The sequence below is a fragment of the Oncorhynchus keta genome, chromosome 34 (genome assembly GCF_023373465.1).
Source record: "Oncorhynchus keta strain PuntledgeMale-10-30-2019 chromosome 34, Oket_V2, whole genome shotgun sequence".
In the NCBI taxonomy this organism is placed as follows: domain Eukaryota; kingdom Metazoa; phylum Chordata; class Actinopteri; order Salmoniformes; family Salmonidae; genus Oncorhynchus; species Oncorhynchus keta.
In genome coordinates, this window is record NC_068454.1 from 56,374,175 (window position 1) to 56,399,632 (window position 25,458).

At 41.2% G+C, this 25,458-nt stretch overlaps 2 protein-coding genes across 2 annotated transcripts; one reads left to right on the plus strand and one right to left on the minus strand.

Moving 5' to 3' along the window:
• Positions 1-7,401: 7,401 nt before the first annotated feature.
• Positions 7,402-12,618, plus strand: smpdl3b (sphingomyelin phosphodiesterase acid like 3B). Its single transcript, XM_035750686.2, has 8 exons — positions 7,402-7,565; positions 7,737-7,950; positions 8,244-8,341; positions 8,462-8,605; positions 9,091-9,260; positions 9,510-9,690; positions 9,958-10,091; positions 11,239-12,618. The coding sequence occupies exons 1-8, from the start codon at positions 7,424-7,426 to the stop codon at positions 11,599-11,601; spliced, it is 1,446 nt and encodes a 481-aa protein (XP_035606579.1). The 5' UTR covers positions 7,402-7,423; the 3' UTR covers positions 11,602-12,618.
• Positions 12,619-12,836: 218 nt separating this feature from the next.
• Positions 12,837-24,993, minus strand: mecr (mitochondrial trans-2-enoyl-CoA reductase). The gene is given in 9 exon segments (XM_035750687.2): positions 12,837-19,362; positions 20,711-20,777; positions 20,958-21,015; positions 21,017-21,115; positions 21,480-21,529; positions 21,531-21,583; positions 22,385-22,528; positions 24,463-24,556; positions 24,903-24,993. Coding segments are annotated over 8 exon segments (645 nt in total). The 5' UTR covers positions 24,473-24,556; positions 24,903-24,993; the 3' UTR covers positions 12,837-19,198.
• Between the last annotated feature and the right edge of the window lie 465 nt (positions 24,994-25,458).

Here is a 25,458-nt window from a genome sequence, read left to right on the forward strand (position 1 = left end):
AAAGATAATCTATCTGAAGAAGAGGAGTCTGTATTCAAATCTTTACAACTAGAATTAGAACAGGTTAACACGGATCTGGCAAAAGATGCCTTTGTAAAGTCAAGAGCAAAATGGGGGAAAGAAACACTAGTTACTTTTTTGCACTTGAAAAGAGAAACTACAAAAGAAAATCTATAACTGCACTCAAAAGTAACGATGTTTAATGCAAAGATTCCATTACAATATCATCATTTGTCAATTCCTTTTATGAAACCCTTTACAGCAATTTCAGGAAGATGATTGTGAAAGCTACATTTGCCACATTCAGAATTTTGTCCCTGTGATTGAGGATGATTTCCAACCAGTTTGCGATTCACCTGTGTCAATTGAAGAAATTAGAGAGGTTCTGAATTCAATGAAAAATGGGAAATCACCTGGCCCTGATGGCCTGTCAGTTGAATTCTATAGACACTTTTGGGAGTTACTAGAAAACCCGATTTTTAATATGTTTCAATATTGCATTAAAAGTAGGGAAATGGTCTCCACTATGAAACAGGGCCTTATTTCATTGATTCCTGAAGCCCGATAAAGACCCTTCTCTCATTGACAATTGGGGGTGCCAAAAGATTGAAGAAAGGAATAGATACCATTATAACTCAAACATGATTTACGAAGGGCCATCTCATAAACTCTAACATTCGTTTAGTCTTGGACCTTATAGATTATTCAGATGCAATTGACTCAGATGCGATTGTCTTATTTTTGGACATCTGTAAAGCCTTTGACACAATTGAACATTAATTTCTCTTTAGGCCTCTTAAACTTTTTGGATTTGGTGAACATTTTATCAAAGTAATTCGCAAAGATATTTACAATGATATAAATAATTATGTTACTAAACCTTACTACTTCCAAAATATTCAGTATTAACAGAAGTGTATGACAGGGATGCCCAATTTCGCCATTTATATTCATTTTGGTTGTGCAACTTCTATCTCGAGATATTCTGAATAATGCAAATTTGGATGGCTTAACCATTTTTAACAAAGAAATCAACATTTCCCAACTGGCTGATGATGCAACTCTTTTCTTAAGAGACAAAGACCAGGTCGACCCATGCCCTTAATGCTATAACTGCATTTTATGTTGCATCAGGATTAATGCTGAATGTTTCTAAATGTGAAATCTTATGTTTATTTGACTCTGATGATAAAGAAATAGAAAATATGCCCGTAAAGGACTGTGTTAAATATTTAGGAATACTTCTGCCAAAAAAACACTTAGTCAGACAACATTTGAATTTCTCTCCTAAAATAAGAAAACCAAAAAATATATTCAATAATTGGCTACAAAGAGATCTTTCTATACTTGGGAGAGTACTTCTGTCCAAGGCAGAGGGACTGTCTCGTTTTGTGTACCCCTCATTATCGTTATGTGTAAATCCTGCTACTTTAAAGAGATCAATAAGACCTTTCTTGACTTCATCTGGAAAAATAAATCTCACAAACTAAAAACATCTGTCCTTTCTAACAAAAGAGCTGAAGGTGGTCTAGAAGTGTTGGATTTTGTTGACATAAATAAACTTTCAAGATAAACTGGTTGGAAAGATGTTTGATCAATACTGATTCAATATGGTATTTCATTCCAAATAATATGTTTAATAAATTGGGAGGTCTTCAATTTTTACTGAAATGTAATTGTATTCCTGAAAGACTACCTGCTAAATTGGCTAGGTTTCACCAACAAGCTTTAATGGCATGGAAAATGTTTCCTGCACAATTTTTCCCCACATAAAGCTCTTTTGTGGAATAATTCAGACATAACTGTAAGGAATAAGTCAGTGTTCTACCCCAGCTGGCATGAGAGGAATATTGACTTTGTTCTTGATGTTTTCGACAACAAGGGAAATGTTCTCACATATGAACAATTTATAACATTAACATTGAAAGAATTTCCAATACCTTTCAGAGAGTTTATTTCTGTGATCAAAGCCTTTCCCAGTGGTCTAACTACACTAATGAAAACTCATCTTAGCTTTGGTAATGATCACAAAGTTGATCCAGAACTGGGATTGGAAGGCGTGGGCTTACTTGAGATATCTTGTTGTAATAAATATATCAGACAAATTCTTCATTCACAAAACCAACTTACACCGAGAGGAAAGTTTTTCTGGAACATGCTATTCCTGACATTGTCTGGAAAAATGCATGGTTAATATTGTATACCAAACAAAGTTAAGGAAGTAAAAATTTACATAAGATATATCCATGTAATTCTATGATATCCAAATGTGTGGCTATTGATGATATGTGCATTTTCTGTGAAAAAGAAGGTGAGAATCTGTCTCACTTGTTCTTTAAATGTAAATTTGTGTCAGAATTTTGGGAAAACCTTGAAAAATACTTATTTACCATTATGAACACTGCCTATGTTTTTAACATGAAACATATATGTTACTATTGCAATAACAAAACCACTGATATGATTGTGATTTTTTAAATTCTTGTTGCCAAATACTTCATACAAAATCAAAAATTTCAAAATTCTATACCAAAATTACACATTTCTTTGATTGAATGTAATTTTTTTATTAAAACATTAACCCTAGTGAACAATAACAAGAATAAAATGTTCCTAAATAATTACAATAATATTTTGTCAGAGTGATTACAATTGCACTAGAATTTTTTTGTTTTTGTTTTTTTTTGTTCCAGAATTCTCTTGTTAATACCTGCGTTCTGTTTTGTATGATATAAGAATGTAAATTGTTGATCTGTATTTTGAATAAAAATAAATAAATAAAATGATTATGTGGACACCTGCTCGTAAAACATCTCATTCCAAAATCATAGGCATTAACAAAGGCGACCCGTCATTCAGGGCAGGTGGGCAGAGCTCGACCTGTTTTGAGCCCCACCTGTTTAGCTACAAAAATATATATACAGTATATATGGTTTTTTTTTGTGCCTGTTTCGCATGTTATTTTGGCATTCATTCATGTCACATATCAGTTTGCAAACAATGTAAAATATAAATAATAACCTTTGAGTTAATAAAGCTGCATACAAACATGGTCTCTTTTTTGCTTTCTTGAGTAAGGCAGCTCCAAAATGCAGGTGTTTCAGCCTAGCTCAGTGCTTTCTGTGGTGGAGGGGCGGCCAGCTGAATTACACGGAGTGTAGGGGTTGGAAATCTCTAGGGGAGAGCTTGAAAATTCATGCCCCTTGAGTGCTGCCATAGGGTTACATTAGAAGTGCCCATCCGAGAAGGCTCAAGGTCATAGGCCAAAGATAAAATGATGTCAAATCGCGTTATATCTACCGTAGCTTTGGTTGGACTGATGTCAACATACTTTCAAAATCTTAGCTAGCAAGCTAGCAGTCATCATCATGAAGTAGACAATCTACTGGCAAATCCTTTCCAATCCTTGTCATATGAAGAGACATTTTAGATAAAACGGCCATTGGATATAATCGGCCATCGGCCATTGGATATAAAAATTACACATCAAGTTGTAAATCGCAAATTCAACATTGAGTGGTTTGAAAGGAATCAGTGGCTAACTGCAAGCATTTGCAAAGCAATCACTAGCCTGCTATTCAGTGGAGTGGGTGTGTGGTCCAAGTTGGGTTTAAGGGTTTCTTTTCCAAGCTTAAAAGGACAAACATTCAACATTTGCCATGCTGTCAATCCAGCATGACTTCTGCCGCGTTCAAAACCACTGGAAACTCGGAACTGGGAAATCTCAGACTTCAGTGAGTTCAAGACAACTGAACGGTCATCCAACTCGGAATTCCAAGTCGGGAACTCAGGCATCTTTCTAGAGCTCCGACCTGAAGATAACTGACATCATAATTCAACCTTGTTTTTCCCTCCCAGAGTTCCCAGATGTCTTGAAAGCACCATAAATCCAGAGAATGCCAGACTTTGATCAAATTTTCAAATTTTATTTATATAGCCCTTCGTACATCAGCTGATATCTCAAAGTGCTGTACAGAAACCCAGCCTAAAACCCCAAACAGCAAGCAATGCAGGTGTAGAAGCACGGTGGCTAGGAAAAACTCCCTAGAAAGGCCAAAACCTAGGAAGAAACCTAGAGAGGAACCAGGCTATGTGGGGTGGCCAGTCCTCTTCTGGCTGTGCCGGGTGGAGATTATAACAGAACATGGCCAAGATGTTCAAATGTTGATGACAAAGTTTGATGACAGAATTTTCCCACAAAGGACCGCCACGCCACCTTCCTGTTGAAGTGGGCACAGAACAACAAGGTGAGTCCAAAAATGTCTTGTATGCTGCTACATAAATTATGTAATATGCCAGGGAGATACAGTGCCTTGCGAAAGTATTCGGCCCCCTTGAACTTTGCGACCTTTTGCCACATTTCAGGCTTCAAACATAAATATATAAAACTGTATTTTGTGAAGAATCAACAACAAGTGCGACACAATCATGAATTGGAACGACATTTATTGGATATTTCAAACTTTTTTAACAAATCAAAAACTGAAAAATTGGGCGTGCAAAATTATTCAGCCCCTTTACTTTCAGTGCAGCAAACTCTCTCCAGAAGTTCAGTGAGGATCTCTGAATGATCCAATGTTGACCTAAATGACTAATGATGATAAATACAATCCACCTGTGTGTAATCAATTCTCTGTATAAATGCACCTGCACTGTGATAGTCTCAGAGGTCCGTTAAAAGCGCAGAGAGCATCATGAAGAACAAGGAACACACCAGGCAGGTCCGAGATACTGTTGTGAAGAAGTTTAAAGCCGGATTTGGATACAAAAAGATTTCCCAAGCTTTAAACATCCCAAGGAGCACTGTGCAAGCGATAATATTGAAATGGAAGGAGTATCAGACCACTGCAAATCTACCAAGACCTGGCCGTCCCTCTAAACTTTCAGCTCATATAAGGAGAAGACTGATCAGAGATGCAGCCAAGAGGCCCATGATCACTCTGGATGAACTGCAGAGATCTACAGCTGAGGTGGGAGACTCTGTCCATAGGACAACAATCAGTCGTATATTGCACAAATCTGGCCTTTATGGAAGAGTGGCAAGAAGAAAGCCATTTCTTAAAGATATCCATAAAAAGTGTTGTTTAAAGTTTGCCACAAGCCACCTGGGAGACACACCAAACATGTGGAAGAAGGTGCTCTGGTCAGATGAAACCAAAATTGAACTTTTTGGCAACAATTCAAAACGTTATGTTTGGCGTAAAAGAAATGCAGCTCATCGACCTGAACACACCATCCCCACTGTCAAACATGGTGGTGGCAGGATCATGGTTTGGGCCTGCTTTTCTTCAGCAGGGACAGGAAAGATGGTTCAAATTGATGGGAAGATGGATGGAGCCAAATACAGGACCATTCTGGAAGAAAACCTGATGGAGTCTGCAAAAGACCTGAGACTGGGACGGAGATTTGTCTTCCAACAAGACAATGATCCAAAACATAAAGCAAAATCTACAATGGAATGGTTCAAAAATAAACATATCCAGGTGTTAGAATGGCCAAGTCAAAGTCCAGACCTGAATCCAATCGAGAATCTGTGGAAAGAACTGAAAACTGCTGTTCACAAATGCTCTCCATCCAACCTCACTGAGCTCGAGCTGTTTTGCAAGGAGGAATGGGAAAAAATTTCAGTCTCTCGATGTGCAAAACTGATAGAGACATACCCCAAGCGACTTACAGCTGTAATCGCAGCAAAAGGTGGCACTACAAAGTATTAACTTAAGGGGGCTGAATAATTTTGCACGCCCAAGTTTTCAGTTTTTGATTTGTTAAAAAAGTATGAAATATCCAATAAATGTCGTTCCACTTCATGATTGTGTCCCACTTGTTGTTGATTATTCACAAAAAAATACAGTTTTATATCTTTATGTTTGAAGCCTGAAATGTGGCAAAAGGTCGCAAAGTTCAAGGGGGCCGAATACTTTCGCAAGGCACTGTATGTGTACTGTAGCTAAGAAAGTAATACTAAGTGTACATTGTGTGGTAAGCTGTGCCTCACCCTAATAATTTGGTCCCTTTTCCCCTCATAACTTAGAATACACTGTTCTGACTTGGTGGTGCACATGTAGCCTATAGCCTGTTTCAGAGAAATGTCATCATCGAATATTGTAAGAGCTTTCATTGTCTGTGCTGTGGTGGGGAGGATTTCCGCAAGATCAAACCTATTTTAAATGTGGTCACCCTAGGCAGGATAGGAGAACTTATGCAGCAGGTTAGGAGACCAAGTTTAAGTTTAGGAAAGGGTTAGGGATAGCAACATTGAAGGGGAATCTTTCCCTTTCATTGGTCAACTATCACATTTACAGCTACCCCACGCCCTTTGCTTGACAGCAAAACAATTCACATCTCTTGTCCCCATTAGTTTAACACGGAGCGCCTGCTCTCTCTGACCAGCAGAAACACAATTCTCACAAGACCATTTCTGGTTAACTTCACCAATTCCACAGCACCCATCTCTGTTTTCACCCACTATGAAACCACAAATGGATCAGCCAAAAGGCAAGGGTCCCCTTTTTCCAAAAACTTCACTCCTAGTGTCAGTCTTATCTTTATCCTGACCCTCGGTGCAAGCCTCTGGCTCTGAGAACTTCACCACACCTACCACCTCCGATACTTCACCCTCATTCACTTCCATTTCTCCTCCTGTCTTCAGCGCACTCTGCTTACACTTTCTACCATTCTTCTTTAGCAAACCATCTCCATTTCTTCCAGCCATTTTTCACAGATTAAAGCTCACCACCTTCCTCCCTCTCTCAGACCTCCTCTGCCTCTCTTTCCCCCTCCGTATTCCAAGTATACATCTCCTTATGATAATACTGCACTTCTCCTGACATATATCTTGTTCTTGCTTTCTCAAGGGACGCCATTTAATTTAACCGGCTGTCACAATCTGTGTACTATCAGCACGAACCCCACGGTATGTAGCGCTAAACAGTGCATCCCACTTATAATGCAGTTGCTTTGTCTTGATGTTATTTTTCATCAAAAGCTACCGCAACACTTTTCAATTTCTAACAAGAGAGCTCTCTGCCTTCCTTCTCCCTTGCCGGTCAAATGACAAAACCGGACGCTGTCCTAACCTACTACGAAAGTCACTTTTTATCGAATTGGCGTGAAAAGGGTGTGTCCCTGTTGCAGAGGACATGTTCTACTGCTGGGTCATCACACTCTCCATTTTATTGGAACCAAATTGCAAAAGAAAACATTACATTTGGTTGTTGATTAGTGTTACTAATTGTATTTGCTACAGGTCACAATAAATTTAAGTTTATAGCCTATTTTGACAAATATTTTGAACCATATATGCAGTCTATTAGTAGGCATAATATAATATAGAGATGAATAAGTTGAACTTAAACCAGACCAGCCCTTAAACACAGCTGTTTCTTATCTTTCATTTTAGAGACTAGGCTATTCAACTAGGGACATGAGTCATGACTTCATAGATTACGGCGTGCAACGTCTGTCCAGTGAGTCTACCTTCCCCATGACAGTCACTATGGCTGCGATGCGGACAATCCTCCTGTCCTGTCTTCTTTTCACATGCGGGAAAGTTCTGGGGCTGTCAGGTGAGTGCATAAAATGGCCTAACAATATACATTCAACAATGTAAATAATGTATTTAATATAGCCTGATCAACAATAGAAAACAATGCAGCTATGTGTTGTTAGTTGTTAGAAAGCCATTCGATAAGGCTGTAGTCGATCTATCTGCGTGTCATCAGCACTTATTCTTCCAGGAAACTTTTGGCACATCACGGATATTCACTGGGACCCAACCTATAAACACACCGAAAATCCTGAGCTTGTGTGTGCTTCTAGTGGAAAACGTCCTGTGCCCAGTGCGGGACAATTTGGAGACTACCTCTGCGATGCGCCATGGGACCTTATTAACTCCACAGTGTATGCAATGAAATACATTCTGCCAGATCCGGATTTCATCGTCTGGACAGGGTACAACAAACTAACATTTATTTTATGTAGTGTGGTGTGTGTGTGTGTGTGTGTGTGTGTGTGTGTGTGTGTGTGTGTGTGTGTGTGTGTGTGTGTGTGTGTGTGTGTGTGTGTGTGTGTGTGTGTGTGTGTGTGTGTGTAAATGTAACTACTTGTCCATTTAAACTTCTTAAAATCAAATGTTCCATTGAAGAACATTGAGAATTGCTCCCATGTACTGTATATAAAACTACACATGTGATTGACTTTATCTAAAAGAGGCCCCTTACAACAACCTGACATTTGCCCCACAGAGATGACACGCCGCATGTCCCGAATGAGGATCTGGGAGAAGAGGAGGTTCTCTCCATTATCAGCAACCTCACCCACATCATAAAGCTTGTTTTTCCAAGTTTGTCTAACCTCCATTGCTTTTGAGGGGGAAGTCACTCTGGGCCAAACTGAAATATATTTTGTTTTCCTTTTGGATATATTTGTGAAAGCCATATGATCAACTCATGTTACCTTTCAGGTACTAAAGTGTACTCAGCCCTGGGGAATCATGACTACCATCCGAAGAGCCAGCTACCCCCAGTCCAGAACAACATCTATGAACAGACAGCAGAGCTGTGGCAGGGCTGGTTGGAACCAGAGTCTCAAACAACCTTCCGCACAGGTAAGCTACAACAGATCCTGCCTAGGCCTGGTCATGTAAAGTCAAAAATATATATTGGTCACATGCCCTGAATACAACAAGTGTAGATTTTACAGTGAAACGCTTTCTTATGAGCCATTCCCAACAGTTTAGAGTTAAAAGGTAACACATATTTGCTAAATAAAAAAAGGAAATAGTAATAAAATAAAAACTAATATATATACAAGGAATATCAGTACTGAGTCAATGTGCAGGGGTACGAGGTAGTTGAGGTAATACAGTATGTGCATATGGGTAGGGGTATACCACTTGGGGCCAGTTTCCGGGGCACAGATTAAGCCTTCTGGATTAAAAAGCATGCTTAATTGAAATAATGAATTAAAACAACGTTTTAGTTCAGGGCTAGTGTTAATCTGTGTCTGGAAAACCAGTTCATGGAGTCTGGAATGGAATTAGTCAACTCCAGTCCAAACAGTTGTATTGTCTTTCCCTTTTATTCTTTATAGGTGGATACTATACAGAGAACCTGCTGAACCGACCAGGTTACAGGGTTGTAGTCCTCAACACTAACCTATACTATGACCAGAACAAGGTCACAGAAAACATTGACGATCCAGCCGGCCAGTTCAACTGGGCAGACCAAGTTCTTACAGACGCTGCCAACAACAAAGAAAAGGTCTTACCACGCTCTCTATGTTGCAAGAAATAGCAAGAGAAGATAAGTGCCTAGTAAATCTGCCAGTAAAAGCCAAGCATCTGTTAGACATATAGAGATAACGTACCCCTGTTTTCTTCGTATTTAGTGGAGGTGATTTGGAATCAAGCTCTCATGAAGAGGTAGACTTGTAAAAGCAGATGTTGCGTACAGACTTTGAGGATATCCTTTTATGATTTAATCGCAATCCCACACCAATTTCTCTCTTAGGTTTACATCATTGGCCACGTTCCACCAGGGTTCTTTGAGAAGAAGCGGAATAAGCCTTGGTTTCGACCCAACTTCAACAAACGTTACCTAGAACTGATCCAGAAGCATCACTCTCTAATTAGCGGACAGTTCTTCGGCCATCATCACACTGACAGCTTCCGCATGTTCTACAGCTCGGAAGGTGCAGTGTCATTTAACAGATGCACATACTACAAACTTTGTTCCACCATCTCAAGACATTCATCATTAGGAAGAGCCATCTGTTTCTGCTCTTTTGCCAACATTGCAATAGAGTTTGCAAGAGCACAAACATATCTGGGACCAGGCTAATTCAACATTTGAACATGATTGTTCAAACATTGGATGCAGAGAAAAAATGTATGTGTGCTGCCAATTTATAGTACTTGTTCCTCTAATCTATAGTATCTCACCAACTGTCTTTCCCCAGGTTCCCCCATCAGTACCATGTTCCTTACCCCTGGTGTCACTCCCTGGAAGACCACCTTACCAGGGGTAATAGACGGAGCCAACAACCCTGGGATCCGCGTCTTTGAATATGACACCCAAACTCTTCTAGTCAAAGTAAGAGCCGTTGGACTCTTCTTAAAAGCCCCACAAATCTGTCAATTTAATGGTTGCTCAGAAATCAAAATCTTACCACTCTGCCTCCTCCATTATTGCGTGATTAACACTGTAGGGCCGAACCAAACCATACTGTGCTGGCTCAGATAGTTTCTTTTCACATTGCTCTTTCCTGTCTACCTCTCTAGCAGCACACATGTGGTCGACAACTGTGCTGGATGTGCTACCCTGCTGCTACCAGCTTTGTGGAGTATTTTCTGCTTTAGTAATAATAATTTCTTAAACTTCTACAGTGCTTTTCATAAAATAAAATAAAATGTCAAGGTGCTTCAAAAGCAAAAACAAAATGGAGAAGGTCAGTTCATGGCTTGATCAGATGACATTTGTCAGGGAGATGGAGATGGAGTCTGGTGATTGTCTTGTAGAGGACATGTAGCCACTGGAGTTCTCCTTCACAATGTGTGGCACCCACAACGAGCCGTCGGTCACAGCACTGACTGCATTCCCCCACTGCATCTCCTATTCCTCTCAAGATTAAGGTGACTACTCAATTGATGTTTTCAAAAGCAGCCAGGTGCAACAAAAAAGCTGGTAGTGTCCAGATGCATCATTCAAGTAAAAACAATTGGCAGCTAGCAGGGGGTGGCAGGCAGCCTAGCGGTTAGAGCGTTAGGCCAGTAACGAAAGAACCCTGGTTTGAATCCCAGAGGTGAAGAATCCGTCCATGTGCACTTGAGTACCGTTAAGTCGCTCTGGATAAAAGTGTCTACTAAAATTGAATGACTAAAATGTAGCTGGCCAAGCCAAAAAGAGTTGACCTGCCAGTCCATCTGCAAAATGTGTGGGTAAAAACCATCAGATATAAGCAATAAACACACAATGTTAGCCAAAACAGCTGATTAAAATGACTACACATTTACAGCAGCTCTGTGCTTAGGCTGCTACTATGGTGCTGTGGATTCTCTCTTTTCCACATGGTTCCCCTTACTTCAATGCTGTTGCCTATTGCTATTTTTAATGATGTAATGTGTGTTGTGAGTGACCCATGTAAAACACACTTTAAATCAATTCGGACTTGACTTCACTAAACTAGACTCAGTAGTGTGAAAAAGGTATTACTGTCTCCAATCTGTCTCTCAACCCACAGGACATGGTGACCTACTACCTGAACCTGACCCATGCCAACGTGGCCCAGGCACGCTGGGAGAAAGAGTACCGCTTCACTGAGAGCTTTCGTGTGCCTGATGCCTCCCCGGCCTCCATGCACCAGGCCATAGAGCGCATGGCCAGCGACCGCTGCTACCTGCAGAAGTACTACGAGTTCAACTCAGTCAACTACGACCTGACAGAATGCAACAGTGACTGCCGAGTTGACCATGTGTGTGCTGCTAGAGAGGTAGACTTTGAGAGGTACGAGCATTGTCTGGAGAAAGAGGGGGCATCATCGACTGGTGTTGCCATGTTGTCAGTTCTCTCTGTGGTGATCAGTATAGTCTGGGCAAGCTGTTAATGATCTCAATGTGCACCAAAAATATGGACCCATTACTACTGGTTGCCCACAATGAAAGGACTGAACGGCTGCTCCAATCTATGGAGTCCTTCTCCCAAATGTTGCGATTAAGGACATTTACCTTGAATGATTTAATCAGATAGATGAATGTATCCTTTTCTAACATCAGATCTGTCAAGAATGCCTCTTTTTGAATATAGCAATCACAATTCACAGATTGACTGCATGCGGCATTTTCCAGTCTGTGCATCTCAATTTCAGCCATGTAACACGCTTGTTAAAGTACGTTATGCTACAAAAATGTAGAAGAAAATGGTTTAATAGGAAGACCTTTGATTTCAAAACTCTTTTTGTGATTTATTTTAACTTGTGTTAATCGGTGTAATTTCTACCACCTGAAAATCTTTTTTGATACTCTAGAGAGGCCCATCCTTTGTGGTAGACTGTAGCGAGAATGATCAATGGTTTCATTTGAATTTCTTTCTATATAGTCCCTATTTGAATAAATCACTTAATAATCTTTTGAAGATCGAGTTGGACCTAGGGCTGTGGCGGTCATGAAATTGTCAGCCGGTGATAGTCAAGCAAATAACTGCCGTCTCACGCTAACTGACCATTAATTAACATAAATGGGTTTATCTCCTGGCTTCCAGGCATAGCCTACAAGCCACTGATGCAGACCTTTGGAACATCTACACAAGTCAATTAAATCTATATATATATATATATAGCCTACACCATCACAATAAATCCATTATTTATTCTAGTCTAAAGAAGCATGATATGAAGAAAATGTAGTCTATTTTGTCCTTATGTTTGGCACTAATAAGGCTGTAGTTCATTTAGCAGACAAGATGTTCTTAGAATTTCGTGGCCTTATGTTTTATTATTTTCTAGTATGAAGAATACAATTGAACATGGCGGAATAAAATAGAAAGGATATTTTCTCAAATATTTCCAAGGAAGTCCGCAAATGCAGCTATTCTGTCGAGCGGTTAATAAACATGTCCTCCTATATGCGTAACTCTAAATTATTTATGCAACTTTAGTTGTTACAAACCTTGGGCTATATGTTTAGATTAATACATTCTAAGGCTGCATGATGCGACTAATGATGATTTGAAAAAAAGTTACATGAAAGGCATGATTTGTTTCTTGTGCAGGCTGTACACACTTCTTCAAGCTCTCATTCACTCACCATGCCTCAAGTTTCTCGGCGGCATCCCCCCTGTGTCACCATAACGCCCTCTAAAAAAAATCCATGCCTTTTGCAGCCAAAGTGGCCATTGTGCCCTTGGGCTGAATATAATAATTATAATTCCCTCCTCCCGGCTGCAGTGCCCCCGAAGCCACTTTCACTCACATGGCTCTCTCATATCTAAAATCTTATTAGCCAATGCCCGTCACGTGATCTTGCCCTTCTCACAGGCATCTCAGCTAATAAGTGGGCTACAAGTGAAGACAGATACATCAGGCATGCAACTGCATGCTTCCCTTTTATTGAATTCCGAGGCGCATATTGAAGACGTTAGAAGAACTGTCCACATTTAGCCTAATTTGTCAGCCAACAAAATGAGTAGGTCTAACAAACAGAAAAAGCACTAGCCTATAGTGCATTCGGAAAGTACTCAGACCCCTTCCCTTTTTCCACATTGTTACGTTAAAAGCCTTATTAAAAAATGCACAATCTGCACACAATACCCCATAATGACAAAGAGAAAACAGGTTTAGACATTTTTGCAAAAATAATATATACCTTATGTACATACAGTACCAGTCAAAAGTTTGGACACATCTACGCATTCAAGGGTTTTTCTTTATCATTTTCTTTATCATGTAGTAACCCAAATATATTTTATATTAGATTCTTCGAAGTAGCCACCCTTTGTCTTGATGACAGCTTTGCATTCTCTCAACCAGCTTCATGAGGTAGTCACCTGGAATGCATTTCAATTAATAGGTGTGCCTTGTTAAAAGTTAATTGGTGGAATTTCTTTCCTTCTTAATGCGTTTGAGCCAATCAATTGTGTTATGACAAGGTAGGGGTGGTATACAGAAGATATCCCTATTTGGTAAAAGACCAAATCCATATTATGGCAAGAACAGCTCAAATAAGCAAAGAGAAATGACAGTACATCATTATTTGAAGATGTGAAGGTCAGTCAATCTGGAAAATTTGAACGTTTCTTCAAGTGCAGTTGCAAAAACAAACAAGAGCTATGATGAAACTAGCTCTCATGAGGACCACCACAGGAAAGGAAGACCCAGAGTTATCTCTGCTGCAGAGGATAAGTTCATTAGTTACCAGCCTCAGAAATTGCAGCCCAAATAAATGCTTTACAGAATTCAAGTTTACTTCAAGTAAACTCAACATCAACTGTTCAGAGGAGACTGTGTGAACCAGGCCTTCATGGTCGAATTGCTGCTAAGAAACCATTACAAAAGGACACTAATAAAAAGAGACTTGCTTGGGCCAAGAAGCACAAGCAATGAACATTAGACCGGTGGAAATCTGTCCTTTGTTCTGATGAGTCCAAATTTGAGATTTTTGGTTCCAACTGCCGTGTCTTTGAGACGTAGAGTAGGTGAACAGATTATATCCACAGGTATGGTTCCCACCGCGAAGCATGGAGGTGGTGGTGTGATGGTGCTTTGCTGGTGACACTGATTTATTTACACTTAACCAGCATGGCTACCACAGCATTCTGCAGTGATACGCCATCCCATCTGGTTTGCGCTAAGAGGGACTATAATTTGTTTTTAAACAGGACAATGGCCCAACTCACATCCAGGCTGTGTAAGGGCTATTTGACCAAGAAGGAGAGTGATGGAGTACGGCTTCAGATGACCTGGCCTCCACAATCACCCGACCTCAACCCAATTGAGATGGCTTGGGATGAGTTGGACCACAGAGTGAAGGAAAAGCAGCCAACAAGTGCTCAGCATATGTGGGATCTCCTTCAAGACTGTTGAAAACCATTCCAGGTGAAGCTGGTTGAGAGAATGCCAATAGTGTGCGAAGCTTTCCTCAAGGCAAAGGGTGGCTACTTTGAAGATTCTCAAATGGAACACTTTTTTTGGTTACGACATGATTCCATATGTGCTATTTGGCCTCCAATAGTAAAAATAAAGAAAAACCCTTGCATGAGTAGATGTGTCCAAACTTTTGACTGGTACTGTAAGTATTCAGACCCCAAAATTGAGCTCATATGCATCCTGTTTCCATTGATCATCCTTAATATGTTTCTACAACATGATTGGAGTCAACCTGTGGTAAATTCAATTGACTTGACATGATTTGGAAAGGCACACACCTGTCTATATAAAAGTCCCACAGTTGACAGTGCATATCAGAGCAAAGACAAAGCCACGAGGTTGATGGAATTGTCCATAGAGCTTAGAGACAGGATTGTGTCGAGGCACAGATCTGGGGAAGGATATCAAAAAATGTCTGCAGCATTGAAGGTCCCCAAAAACCCAGTGGCATCCATCATTCATAAATGTAAGAAGTTTGGAACCACCAAGACTATTCTTAATGCTGGCCACCCGGCCAAACTGAGCAATCGGAGGAGAAGGGCCTTTGTCAGGGAGGTGACCAAGAACCCAATGGTAACTCTGACAGAGCTCAAGAGTTCCTCTGTGGAGATGGTTGTCCTTCTGGAAGGTTCTCCCATCTCTGCAGCACTCCACCGTTCAGACCTTTATGGTAGTGGCCAGACGGAAGCAACTCCTCAGTAAAAGGCACCTAAAGACTCTCAGACCATAAGAAACAAGATTCTCTGGTCTGATGAAACCAAGATTGAACTCTTTGGCCTAAATGCCAAGTGACACGTCTGGAGGAAACCTGCCACCATCCCTACGATGAAGCATGGTGGTGGCAACATCATGCTGTGGGGATGTTTTCAGCGTCAGGGACTGGGAGACTAGTCATGATCAAGGGAAAAATGAACAGAGCAAAGTACAGAGAGATCCTTGATGAAAACCTACTCCAGAGCACTCAGGATCTCAAACTGGCGCGAAGGTTAACCTTTCAACAGGACCACAACTCTAAGCACACAGCCAAGACAACACAAGAGGGGCTTCGGGACAAGTCTTTGAATGTCCTTGAGTGGCCCAGCCAGAGCCCGGACCTATTCTATTGGTCAACTTGTCCTTCTGCTCAATAAATAAATGTTCCAAACTTAGCCTACTCTGGGACAGTCGTAGGATGCAATAGAGCCCAAATTCATACAACCCCTCACATCAAAAAAACGTTTAAAAGCAATGAGGCTTATGCAACAGGTTAGAACGCTTAGCTTAAAATGTTGATAAACTATTAGGCTATTTCTTCACATTATAAGCGCAGCAATGCACACATGGCAGTAGGCTATAAGCGCAAATGTTCCTAAATGCAGTCAATCAATGCGATTGTGTGTAATGCTTTAATGGTGAAAATGATCTTCCACAAACTTGAAACTCACACGCCATCTACGTATGTATGCCAGCTTTACAACTACACCGGTTGTAAAGCAAATTAAGGTGCTTAATATTAAGAAGTTATTTGGCCACTTTAGTTGTGATACAAACCTTGTAAAAACACATAGGCCTATGGGCTAGGCTACATGAGGCGTGCAACTATTATTTGAAAAAAAGTTGCAAAAAAAAGGCATGTGCTGTTTCTTGCCTTACTGCACATTCTGGGCATCATTCACAATTGATAATACATAATGCACAAGTGATAAGCTAATATTGTCACCCATCAGATTATTCTTCATTTAATGTTGTCTTTACACATACTAAATAATGTGTTAAATTACTTTTGATTTACACCGAACAAAAATATAAAACACAATGTGTGAAGTGTTAGTCCCATGATTAATTTGCTGAAATGAAAGATCCCAGAAATGTTCCATGTGCCAAGATAATCCATCCACCTGACAGATGTGGCATATCAAGAAGCTGATTAAACAGCAGGATCATTACACAGGTACACCTTGTGCTGGGGACAATGTAAGGCCACTCTAAAATGTGCAGTTGTCACACAACACAATGCCAAAGATGTCTCAAGTGTTGAGGGAGTGTGCAATTGGCATGCTGTGACTGCAGGAATGTCCACTGGAGCTATTGTCTGAAAAAGTCACGTTAATGTCTCTACAATAAGCCACCTCCAATATCATTTAAGAGAATTTGGCAGTAGGTCCAACCGGCCGACCGCAGACCACTCGTAACCACGTCAGCCCAGGACCTCCACTTCCGGCTTCTTCACCTGCGGAATCGTCTGGAATTTGTTCACGTGGAACTTGACTGCAGTCATGACTCGTGACTGCCGGTGGTGGTAACATGGTCAGTGTAACAGCTCTAGTAGGACCCTGCAGTATTGTTTTTAAAGTAATAAACATGTCTAATACGCGTCATGATAATATTTGCTCGTGTCCATACAACAAGTATTGGGAACTCTATAAAATAGCTTAATCTTTCCCAAATGTGTATTAGTGTTTTACCAGAACACCATCTGTTGCATAACCACGTTAGCCTGGTCCCAGATCTATTTGTGCTGTCTTGCATAGCAATAACCATAGGAGTTGCCAAGATAGCACAAACCAATCTGGGACCAGGATATAACAATGTTACCATGCAGGAGAAATAAACATGTAGACAATACATAATGTTGTCAAGGAATCCATGACCATTCTGAAATTTTTTCCATGAACTGTTGTCAGGAAAGATTACTTAAAGTGGTGCTAATAACATATACAGTGGGCTCCAAAATTACTGGCACCACTGACTGGCAATGCACAAATAACGCTTAAACAAATATAAACAATATAATTGTAGAGATAAACTCAAAATACCAACATGTGAGAAATATGATACTTTATTCATGTTTCAATGGAAACAACCAAAATAATTTATTGATTTAATTAAAAATCAATGTCCTCCAAATCAAGGTTTCACAATTAATGGCACCCTTAAAGATTATTGTAATTAACATCTACCAAAAATAAACCACAAATTAAATACCACTTATTTAAGTTGATCTAAGCCTTAAGGAACTATATAGAGCATATCCATCACTTCATGTTTCACTAGGGTATAAAAATGAGGTAACACACATGCAATATCCCACTGTCATCCAACACCATGAAGAAAACAAAATAACTGGCAGTTCAAAAGAGACAGATGGTCGTAGACCTTCATAAATCTGGTAATGTTTACAAGAAGATCCACAAACGATTGAATATACCACTGAGCACTGTCAGGGCAATTATTAAAAAATGCAAAAGATATGGAATAGTTGAAAACCTCAAAACGCAAATGCATTTTGCCCCCCAGGATAGGGAGGAGGATGGTGAGAGAAGCAACAAAATCCCCAAGAATCACTGTGAAAGAATTGCAGGCCTTAGTGGCGTCTTGTGGTCACCAGGTTTCAAAAATCACCATCAGACGGCTCCTCCACAACCACAGGCTCTTTGGAAGGGTTGCCAGAAGAAAGCCCTTTCTGACCACAAGACACAGACACAAGTGCTTGGAGTTTGCCAAACATAATTTAAATTATGACTGGAAGAAGGTGCTCTGGTCAGATGAGACCAAAATCAAAAGGTTTGGTCAGATACAGCATCGGCATGTTTGGCGTCGAAACAGAGATGCATACAAGGAGAGGCACCTCATACCCACGGTGAAATATGGTGGTGGATTAGTGATGTTTTAGGGCTGTTTTAATTCCAGAGGTCCAGGGGCACTGGTTAAGATTGATGGCATAATGAATTCCACCAAGTATCAGCTCATTTTGGCTGACGATCTGGTTGCCTCTGCCAGAAGGCTGGGACTTGGCCGTAGGTGGACTTTCCAACAAGACAATGGCCCGAAACATACCTTAAGATTCACACAGAAAGGGTTCTGTGACAACAAAATCGATGTTCTGCCATGGCCATCTCAGTCGCCGGATCTCAATCCAAATGAAAACCTGTGGGCTGAGTGGAAGAGGGCAGTTGATAAGCACAAACCCAAGAATGTGAAGGATCTTGAAAGGATCTGCATAGAGGAATGGTCCAAAATCCCTCCAAATGTGTTCCTTAACCTTGTCAAACATTACAGGAAAAGACTCCATGCTGTTATCCTTGCCAGAGGTGGCTGCACTAAGTACTAAATGAGGAGTGCCAATAATTATGAAACCTTGATTTTGGTTCAATTTATTTTGTTTTAAATAATTGTATGATTTTGGTTGGTTCCATTGAAACATTAATAAAGTACAGTATTTCTCACATGTTGGTATTTTGAGTTTCTCTCTATAATTATATTGTTTATAGTATTGTTTGTGCATTGCCAGTCGGGGGTGCCAGTCATTTTGGAGCTGTATAGTGGATTTTGATCCTCTACGGAAAATATGTGTGCTTGAGCAATGTTTTTCCGACAATGGTGAAGCAGCAGCCTTGGGGCTGCAACCGTTGAATGTGCCGGGACTTCGTTTTGTATGCAGGGTCGTATTCATTTGGGCACCCAGTGCAAAAGACTGTTTCTTATTAGACCAGGTAGTCCCTTCCTGTTTCAGTCCATTTTCTTCTGTTTGGTGCCTAATGAACATGACCCTGAGAACAGCTGGGGCTGGTCAAAAGAGGGGTCACACGATCAGGACCTGTTTGGCTGAGGTGAACGGCTGCATGGCAGTGTCCAGTGCTTGCCGGAAGTCTTGGAGGCCTACCTCGGAACAGGCAGATGCGGTCAGTTTTCCCTGGCGGATCAGGAAGCAGACCTCATCCAGCAGTCCCTGTAAGAACCCCTCATCTGGAGAGACAGAAAGATACATAGAGACGTAACATAAACTCAGAAAAAAAGACATAACAAGATTCAACAACTGAGACATAAACTGAACAAGTTCCACAGACACGTGACTAACAGAAATGGAATAATGTGTCCCTGGACAAAGGGAGGGGGGGTGGGTCAAAATCAAAAGTAACAGTGAGTATCTGGTGTGGCCATCAGCTGCATTAAGTACTGCAGTGCATCTCCTCCTCATGGACTGCACCAGATTTGACAGTTCTTGCTGTGAGATGTTACTCGACTCTTCCACCAAGGCACCTGCAAGTTCCTGGACATTTCTGGGGGGAATGGCCCCAGCCCTCACCCTCCGATCCAACAGGTCCCAGACGTGCTCAGTAGGATTGAGATCCGGGCTACTTGCTGGCCATGGCAGAACACTGACATTCCTGTCTTGCAGGAAATCACGCACAGTAGGAGCAATATGGCTGGTGGCATTGTCATGCTGGAGGGTCCAGCCTCTCTCAGTCCAGCCTCTCCACGCCTATTGCGGACAGTGATGAGCACTGATGGAGGGATTGTGCATTCCTGGTGTAACTCGGGCAGTTGTTGTTGCATCCTGTACCTGTCCCACATGTATAATGTTTGGATGTACCGATCCTGTGCAGGTATTGTGACATGGTCTGCCACTGTGAGGACGATCAGCTGTCCGTCCTGTCTTAGGCGTCTCACAGTACGAACATTACAATTTATTGCAATGGCCACGTCAGCAGTCCTCATGCCTCCTTGCAGCATGCCTAAGGCACGTTTACGTAGATGAGCAGGGACCATGGGCATCATTCTTTTTGGTGTTTTTCAGATGCAGTAGAAAGGCCTCTTCAGTGTCCTAAGTTTTCATAACTGTGACCTTAATTGCCTACCGTCTGTAAGTTGTTGGTGTCTTAACAACCGTTCCACAGGTGCATGTTAATTGATTGTTTTTTGTTCATTAAACAAACATGGTAAACAGTGTTTAAACCCTTTACAATACAATGAAGATCTGTGAAGTTATTTGGATTTGTAGGAATTGTCTTTGAAAGACAGGGTCCTGAAAACAGGACGTTTCTTTTTTGCTGAGTTTATTAAAAGCCATATTATAAAAGACATTATAGAAACTCATCCATATAACAGGTTATAAAGCATCATACCGGCAGGCTATTGAAAGTAATGTTTGATACTGGACATTCAGAGGGACAAAATTAAAAGTATTATGTGTCTCACTCATAGCTTGGACCCACCATAATGGAATGTGAAGAATGCAGAGCAAAGACCTGTCTCTCCAGACTCCTACATATTTTGTGTGTGTGTGTATTATATCTAAATACTCCTGGCTCACCCCGAGAGTGGGTTATCTTCCATTGGGTGACCCAGAACCCTTGCACATTTTTGAAGATCAGGGCGCTCTAGGAAGAGGACAGACAATATATTATTTGTAAGTACGTACAACACAAGTGGTTTCCATAGGTATTCACATTTAAAGATATCACCATGTCTGTGAGAGGGAGAGAGAAAACCGTCTGTTGAAATAGTTCCTAGAGGAACGTGGTAGAAAAGGGTAGTATTACAGGAAGTAGCAGTCTTACCACAGGAACAGTGATTGGCTGCTTGGCCATCCCTCCATACATCACCACCGACCCTCCAACTCTGAAAAAGATATAAATTCCGCCTCAGGGTCTCCTCTTTGATCACGTGACTGGCGCCCATGGCCTTCAGCCTGTCAGTAAGCTGTGTGAGGTCTGGCCTGTGAAAAGGGACACACAAGTACATGCCGTTCTTCAACACGGGCCTTCTTGAATACGCAACCTTGCTTGAAATAATCACTGCTCTCTAAGGAAGTTTCTATAGCAGTCTCTCTCACACATAGACATCACTTTATTAGGGTAATGGGCTATATTATGACAGTGGGTTACTTACAACAGTGGGCTACCCCCCTTCAGCTGCTGAAAGGTCACATTCTTAATCAGTCACTAACTCAGATGTTCTCTTTTAGAAATGTAGCTTAGTGCAGTATGCATTGGTTCTATTCATTCGGCACCAAAGAAATCAGACTGAAACGGGGAGGGAGTCGAGGGACTAAGATTTTCGAACTGGCCATTTGGATTTACCTGTCTCTGACCACGTTGATGGTTTGGATCTCCCTTGCAGCAGCAATCTCATATGACAGCCTGATCCACACATCTGTTGGCTGCATTCTGGATCACTGTGTCACCTGGAATGAACTCACATACAAAGAGCAGTGCAATACACATATTATATAGTGTACTGTGATGAAGGAAGGTTAGGTTCTGTATAAAAGATTGAAGCTCACTTATATCCTTTATCCTTTTCACACTATTGGGCCAACCAGAACCTACTTTGCTGGCTCTGACATTTGACTTTCATGTTCCTTTTGATAGGTTTGGAATTATGAACTTTAAATTCGTATGAATCATTAGTTGTAATAGAGTGAGTGGTGCCATAACCATTAACCTCTGGTGTTAATAGCCCCTTGGCCAACTGAAGGAGGAAAGTATATGGTGGGGGCAATTAAGCTTGGAATGTACTGAGGGTAGTTAAAGCGATCACATGTGGCAGGCATTGATAAGGGGAGAGAGCCATGGATTAGTTATGAAGGGGGAGGGGGGGGGTTGAGATCAGGCTGCGTTAAGGGAGAAATAAAAGTTTATGGCCCGTATCACAGTGTAGGCAGGAGATACACAATGTTTGTACAGATATGTAGGAGACTCGGAGGAAGGGTTAAATACCAGTGCTTGTGTGAAAAGGTTTTTGTCTATTGCAACTGTATTGATCCGCTGGGAAGCTTTTATAGTGTCTGTTGAGTTTTTACTCTGAAAATCAGAACCTAACACTTTTCAGCAACTTAAGTGGATGTATAACAAGGCCAGAATCCTATAGCACTGCTTGGCTTAGACGCAGTAGTGTGAAAAAGGTATTGGATAAGAGTACAATGGGCAAAAATGGGTAACAGCTAGCTTAGCATCTACATGTTGAAATGGTGAACTTAGCACACCTGGTTTCAGCTCCTCAAAGTCAGAGAGCATCCTAAAGGCAGTGCAGGGGTTAACACCCAGTGTGGCTGCAGAGAACAGGGGGATGTCATTGGGCAGCGAGATCACATCGTCTTCAGCTATAACCGCTGCTGTCCTCCACGTCCCTGCTCAGAGTGAGGGAGAAAAGGACGGGGTCGTATTCATTAGGCACCAAATAGAAGAAAAAGGACTAAAACAGGGAGGGACCACCTAAACTTGTCCAAGTACTTGTTTTTGTTTTCCGTTGCAAAACGTTTGAATACTCTGTACCCCACCCTAATGAATAAGGCCCTGGGGCCTCATTTATAAACATTGTGTGGGCACAGAATATGTCCCAAAACATAAGTATGCCAGTTCATGTAAAAGTTGGCATTTATAAAAACTGGACTTCACACAAGAATATCCTCCTGCAAACTTTAGACCATGGATACTTCTAGTGGTTGAAGTATTGCATTGCAAGAAGGCATGAGTAGCCTCGTAGTAGCCTTGTGCAAGTGCATATTATGATGACGCTCTTATTCGTAACAAAAAAAAAAACAGGTGGCGAAATATAGTCACAAGATGCAATCATTTGCGGTTAGTGAGAAGAGCGTAAACCCAATTTAAATCTTTGCATGCTAAAATAATTAGAAATAGGCTTATACTGTGTATCCTATTATTTAATTTTCATGATCAGTGCAGAATAAATTCCTCACATTTTCTGACTGTGATGGTTTCATAGGCTACTAGGCCTACAACAAGTTAGGAGAGATGACCATTTGTCCCATCATTTAACTGGACACACTTCACAGTAGTAAATAGTATGATAAACTGAGCTTCAGATTGTAATGGTAGAACAGACGGTTCACCTTTTCTAAAGGCGTTTGTAGGCTAGCCTTTGAACTGTAATGTGAAATGTATTGAGGAGACAATTTCATATAACATAAATCATACACCATATATACAAAAGTATGTGGACACCCCTTCAAATTAGTGGATTCGGCCATTTCAGCGACACCGGTTGCTGACAGGTGTATAAAATCTAGCACACAGCCATGCAATCGCCATATAAAAATATTGATAGTAGAAGGGCCTTACTGAAGAGCTCAACAAGTCAGCTGGCCAAATTTCTGCCCTGCTAGAGCTGCCCTGGTCAACTGTAAGTGCTGTTATTGTGAAGTGGAAACGTCTAGGAGCAACAACGGCACCATTGAACACCTTTGAGATGAAAGGTGTTAAATGGAGTTGAGCCAGGCCTAATTGCCTAACATCAGTGCCCAACCTCACAAATGCTATTATGGCTGAATGGAAGTAAGTCCCTGCAGCAATGTGGATGCTGTTATAGCAGCAAAGGGGGGACCAACTCCATATTAATGCCCATCATTTTTTAATGAGATATTCGAAGAGCAGGTGTCCTAATACTTTTGGTCATGATATGTATATCATAACATTTTAAGAATAAATTCCTCACCTTTTCTGGGCATGATGAGTTTATATTTCCTGTAGTATCCATACACCAAATTACCCTGCACATCTCTCATTTAATTGTGACTATTAGTTAGGCTATTATAATTTCAAGTTTTTTGCTCCATGCACCTAAAGGAAATAGCAATAGCAAACTTGATCAAATCTCTTCATAGGTGATGGCAGAATGTTAAACTTTTGCAGTGACATTTACTGTAGGCCTAGGCTATCTGACAGACAAAATGTTTATGAAAGACAACAACAATTGCAAATTGCTGCGGATCTGTAACAGACCGTCTGAATTTAACAGGGACCAATGTTTTGGATTTACTTATTCTCAAACCTATGCTGCTCTGCCCGAATTCTGAAACATGATCTACTCATGGTGGTAGCCATACACACATCAATGCAAAAGATCAACTCTCTGTTCACCTGTTCAATTCTACTGTATGTTTATAAACCAGCTTCCTTTCTGATACATAGAGCAAAATACAACTATGGTTAGGATCAATTTGATCTCGATCCAATTCATTCATGACAGGAACTAAACAATAAATGTAATTGTGTGTTTCACCAGTGTGTGTTGTTTTTTTCTTTCCTTATTTTTTTTTTATACCTTGGATCATGTTTATGTGAGAAGGATTTGACGGGGGCTGCCAACAACTTTACAAGGACACTCTTAGCACCAACAGAGCTCCATGCTCTCCAACCTGTAAAACACACAAGACACATTTGAAGTCTTCTGGATTCTCTCTTCCGATACATCTGTAACTATGACAGTACGTCACGGCAGCATTGCATTTACATCCAGACTCAATGGTACATAGTACTCAATATTTTAACATAGCTAACATTCTTACTGAACAACTTGGTTTCTGTAGAATAGGGCCATACAAGCATTTACATTTACATTTACATTTACATTTAAGTCATTTAGCAGACGCTCTTATCCAGAGCGACTTACAAATTGGTGCATACACCTTATGACATCCAGTGGAACAGCCACTTACAATAGTGCATCTAAATCTTTTTAGGGGGGTGAGAAGGATTACTTACCCTATCCTAGGTATTCCTTGAAGAGGTGGGGTTTCAGATGTCTCCGGAAGGTGGTGATTGACTCCGCTGTCCTGGCGTCGTGAGGGAGTTTTTCCACCATTGGGGGCCAGAGCAGCGAACAGTTTTGACTGGGCTGAGCGGGAACTGTACTTCCTCAGTGGTAGGGAGGCGAGCAGGCCAGAGGTGGATGAACGCAGTGCCCTTGTTTGGGTGTAGGGCCTGATCAGAGCCTGGAGGTACTGAGGTGCCGTTCCCCTCACAGCTCCGTAGGCAAGCACCATGGTCTTGTAGCGGATGCGAGCTTCAACTGGAAGCCAGTGGAGAGAGCGGAGGAGCGGGGTGACGTGAGAGAACTTGGGAAGGTTGAACACCAGACGGGCTGTGGCGTTCTGGATGAGTTGTAGGGGTTTAATGGCACAGGCAGGGAGCCCAGCCAACAGCGAGTTGCAGTAATCAAGACGGGAGATGACAAGTGCCTGGATTAGGACCTGCGCCGCTTCCTGTGTGAGGCAGGGTCGTACTCTGCGGATGTTGTAGAGCATGAACCTACAGGAAC

What these genes read in the sequence shown, in the direction of transcription:
- smpdl3b (XM_035750686.2), top strand. Translation starts at nt 7,424, where the DNA reads ATGAGTCATGACTTCATAGATTACGGCGTGCAACGTCTGTCCAGTGAG. An exon ending in GATTTCATCGTCTGGACAGG is followed by an intron (nt 7,951 to 8,243) that starts GTACAACAAACT and finishes TTTGCCCCACAG; the next exon opens with AGATGACACGCCGCATGTCC. An exon ending in CTGCCAACAACAAAGAAAAG is followed by an intron (nt 9,261 to 9,509) that starts GTCTTACCACGC and finishes TTTCTCTCTTAG; the next exon opens with GTTTACATCATTGGCCACGT.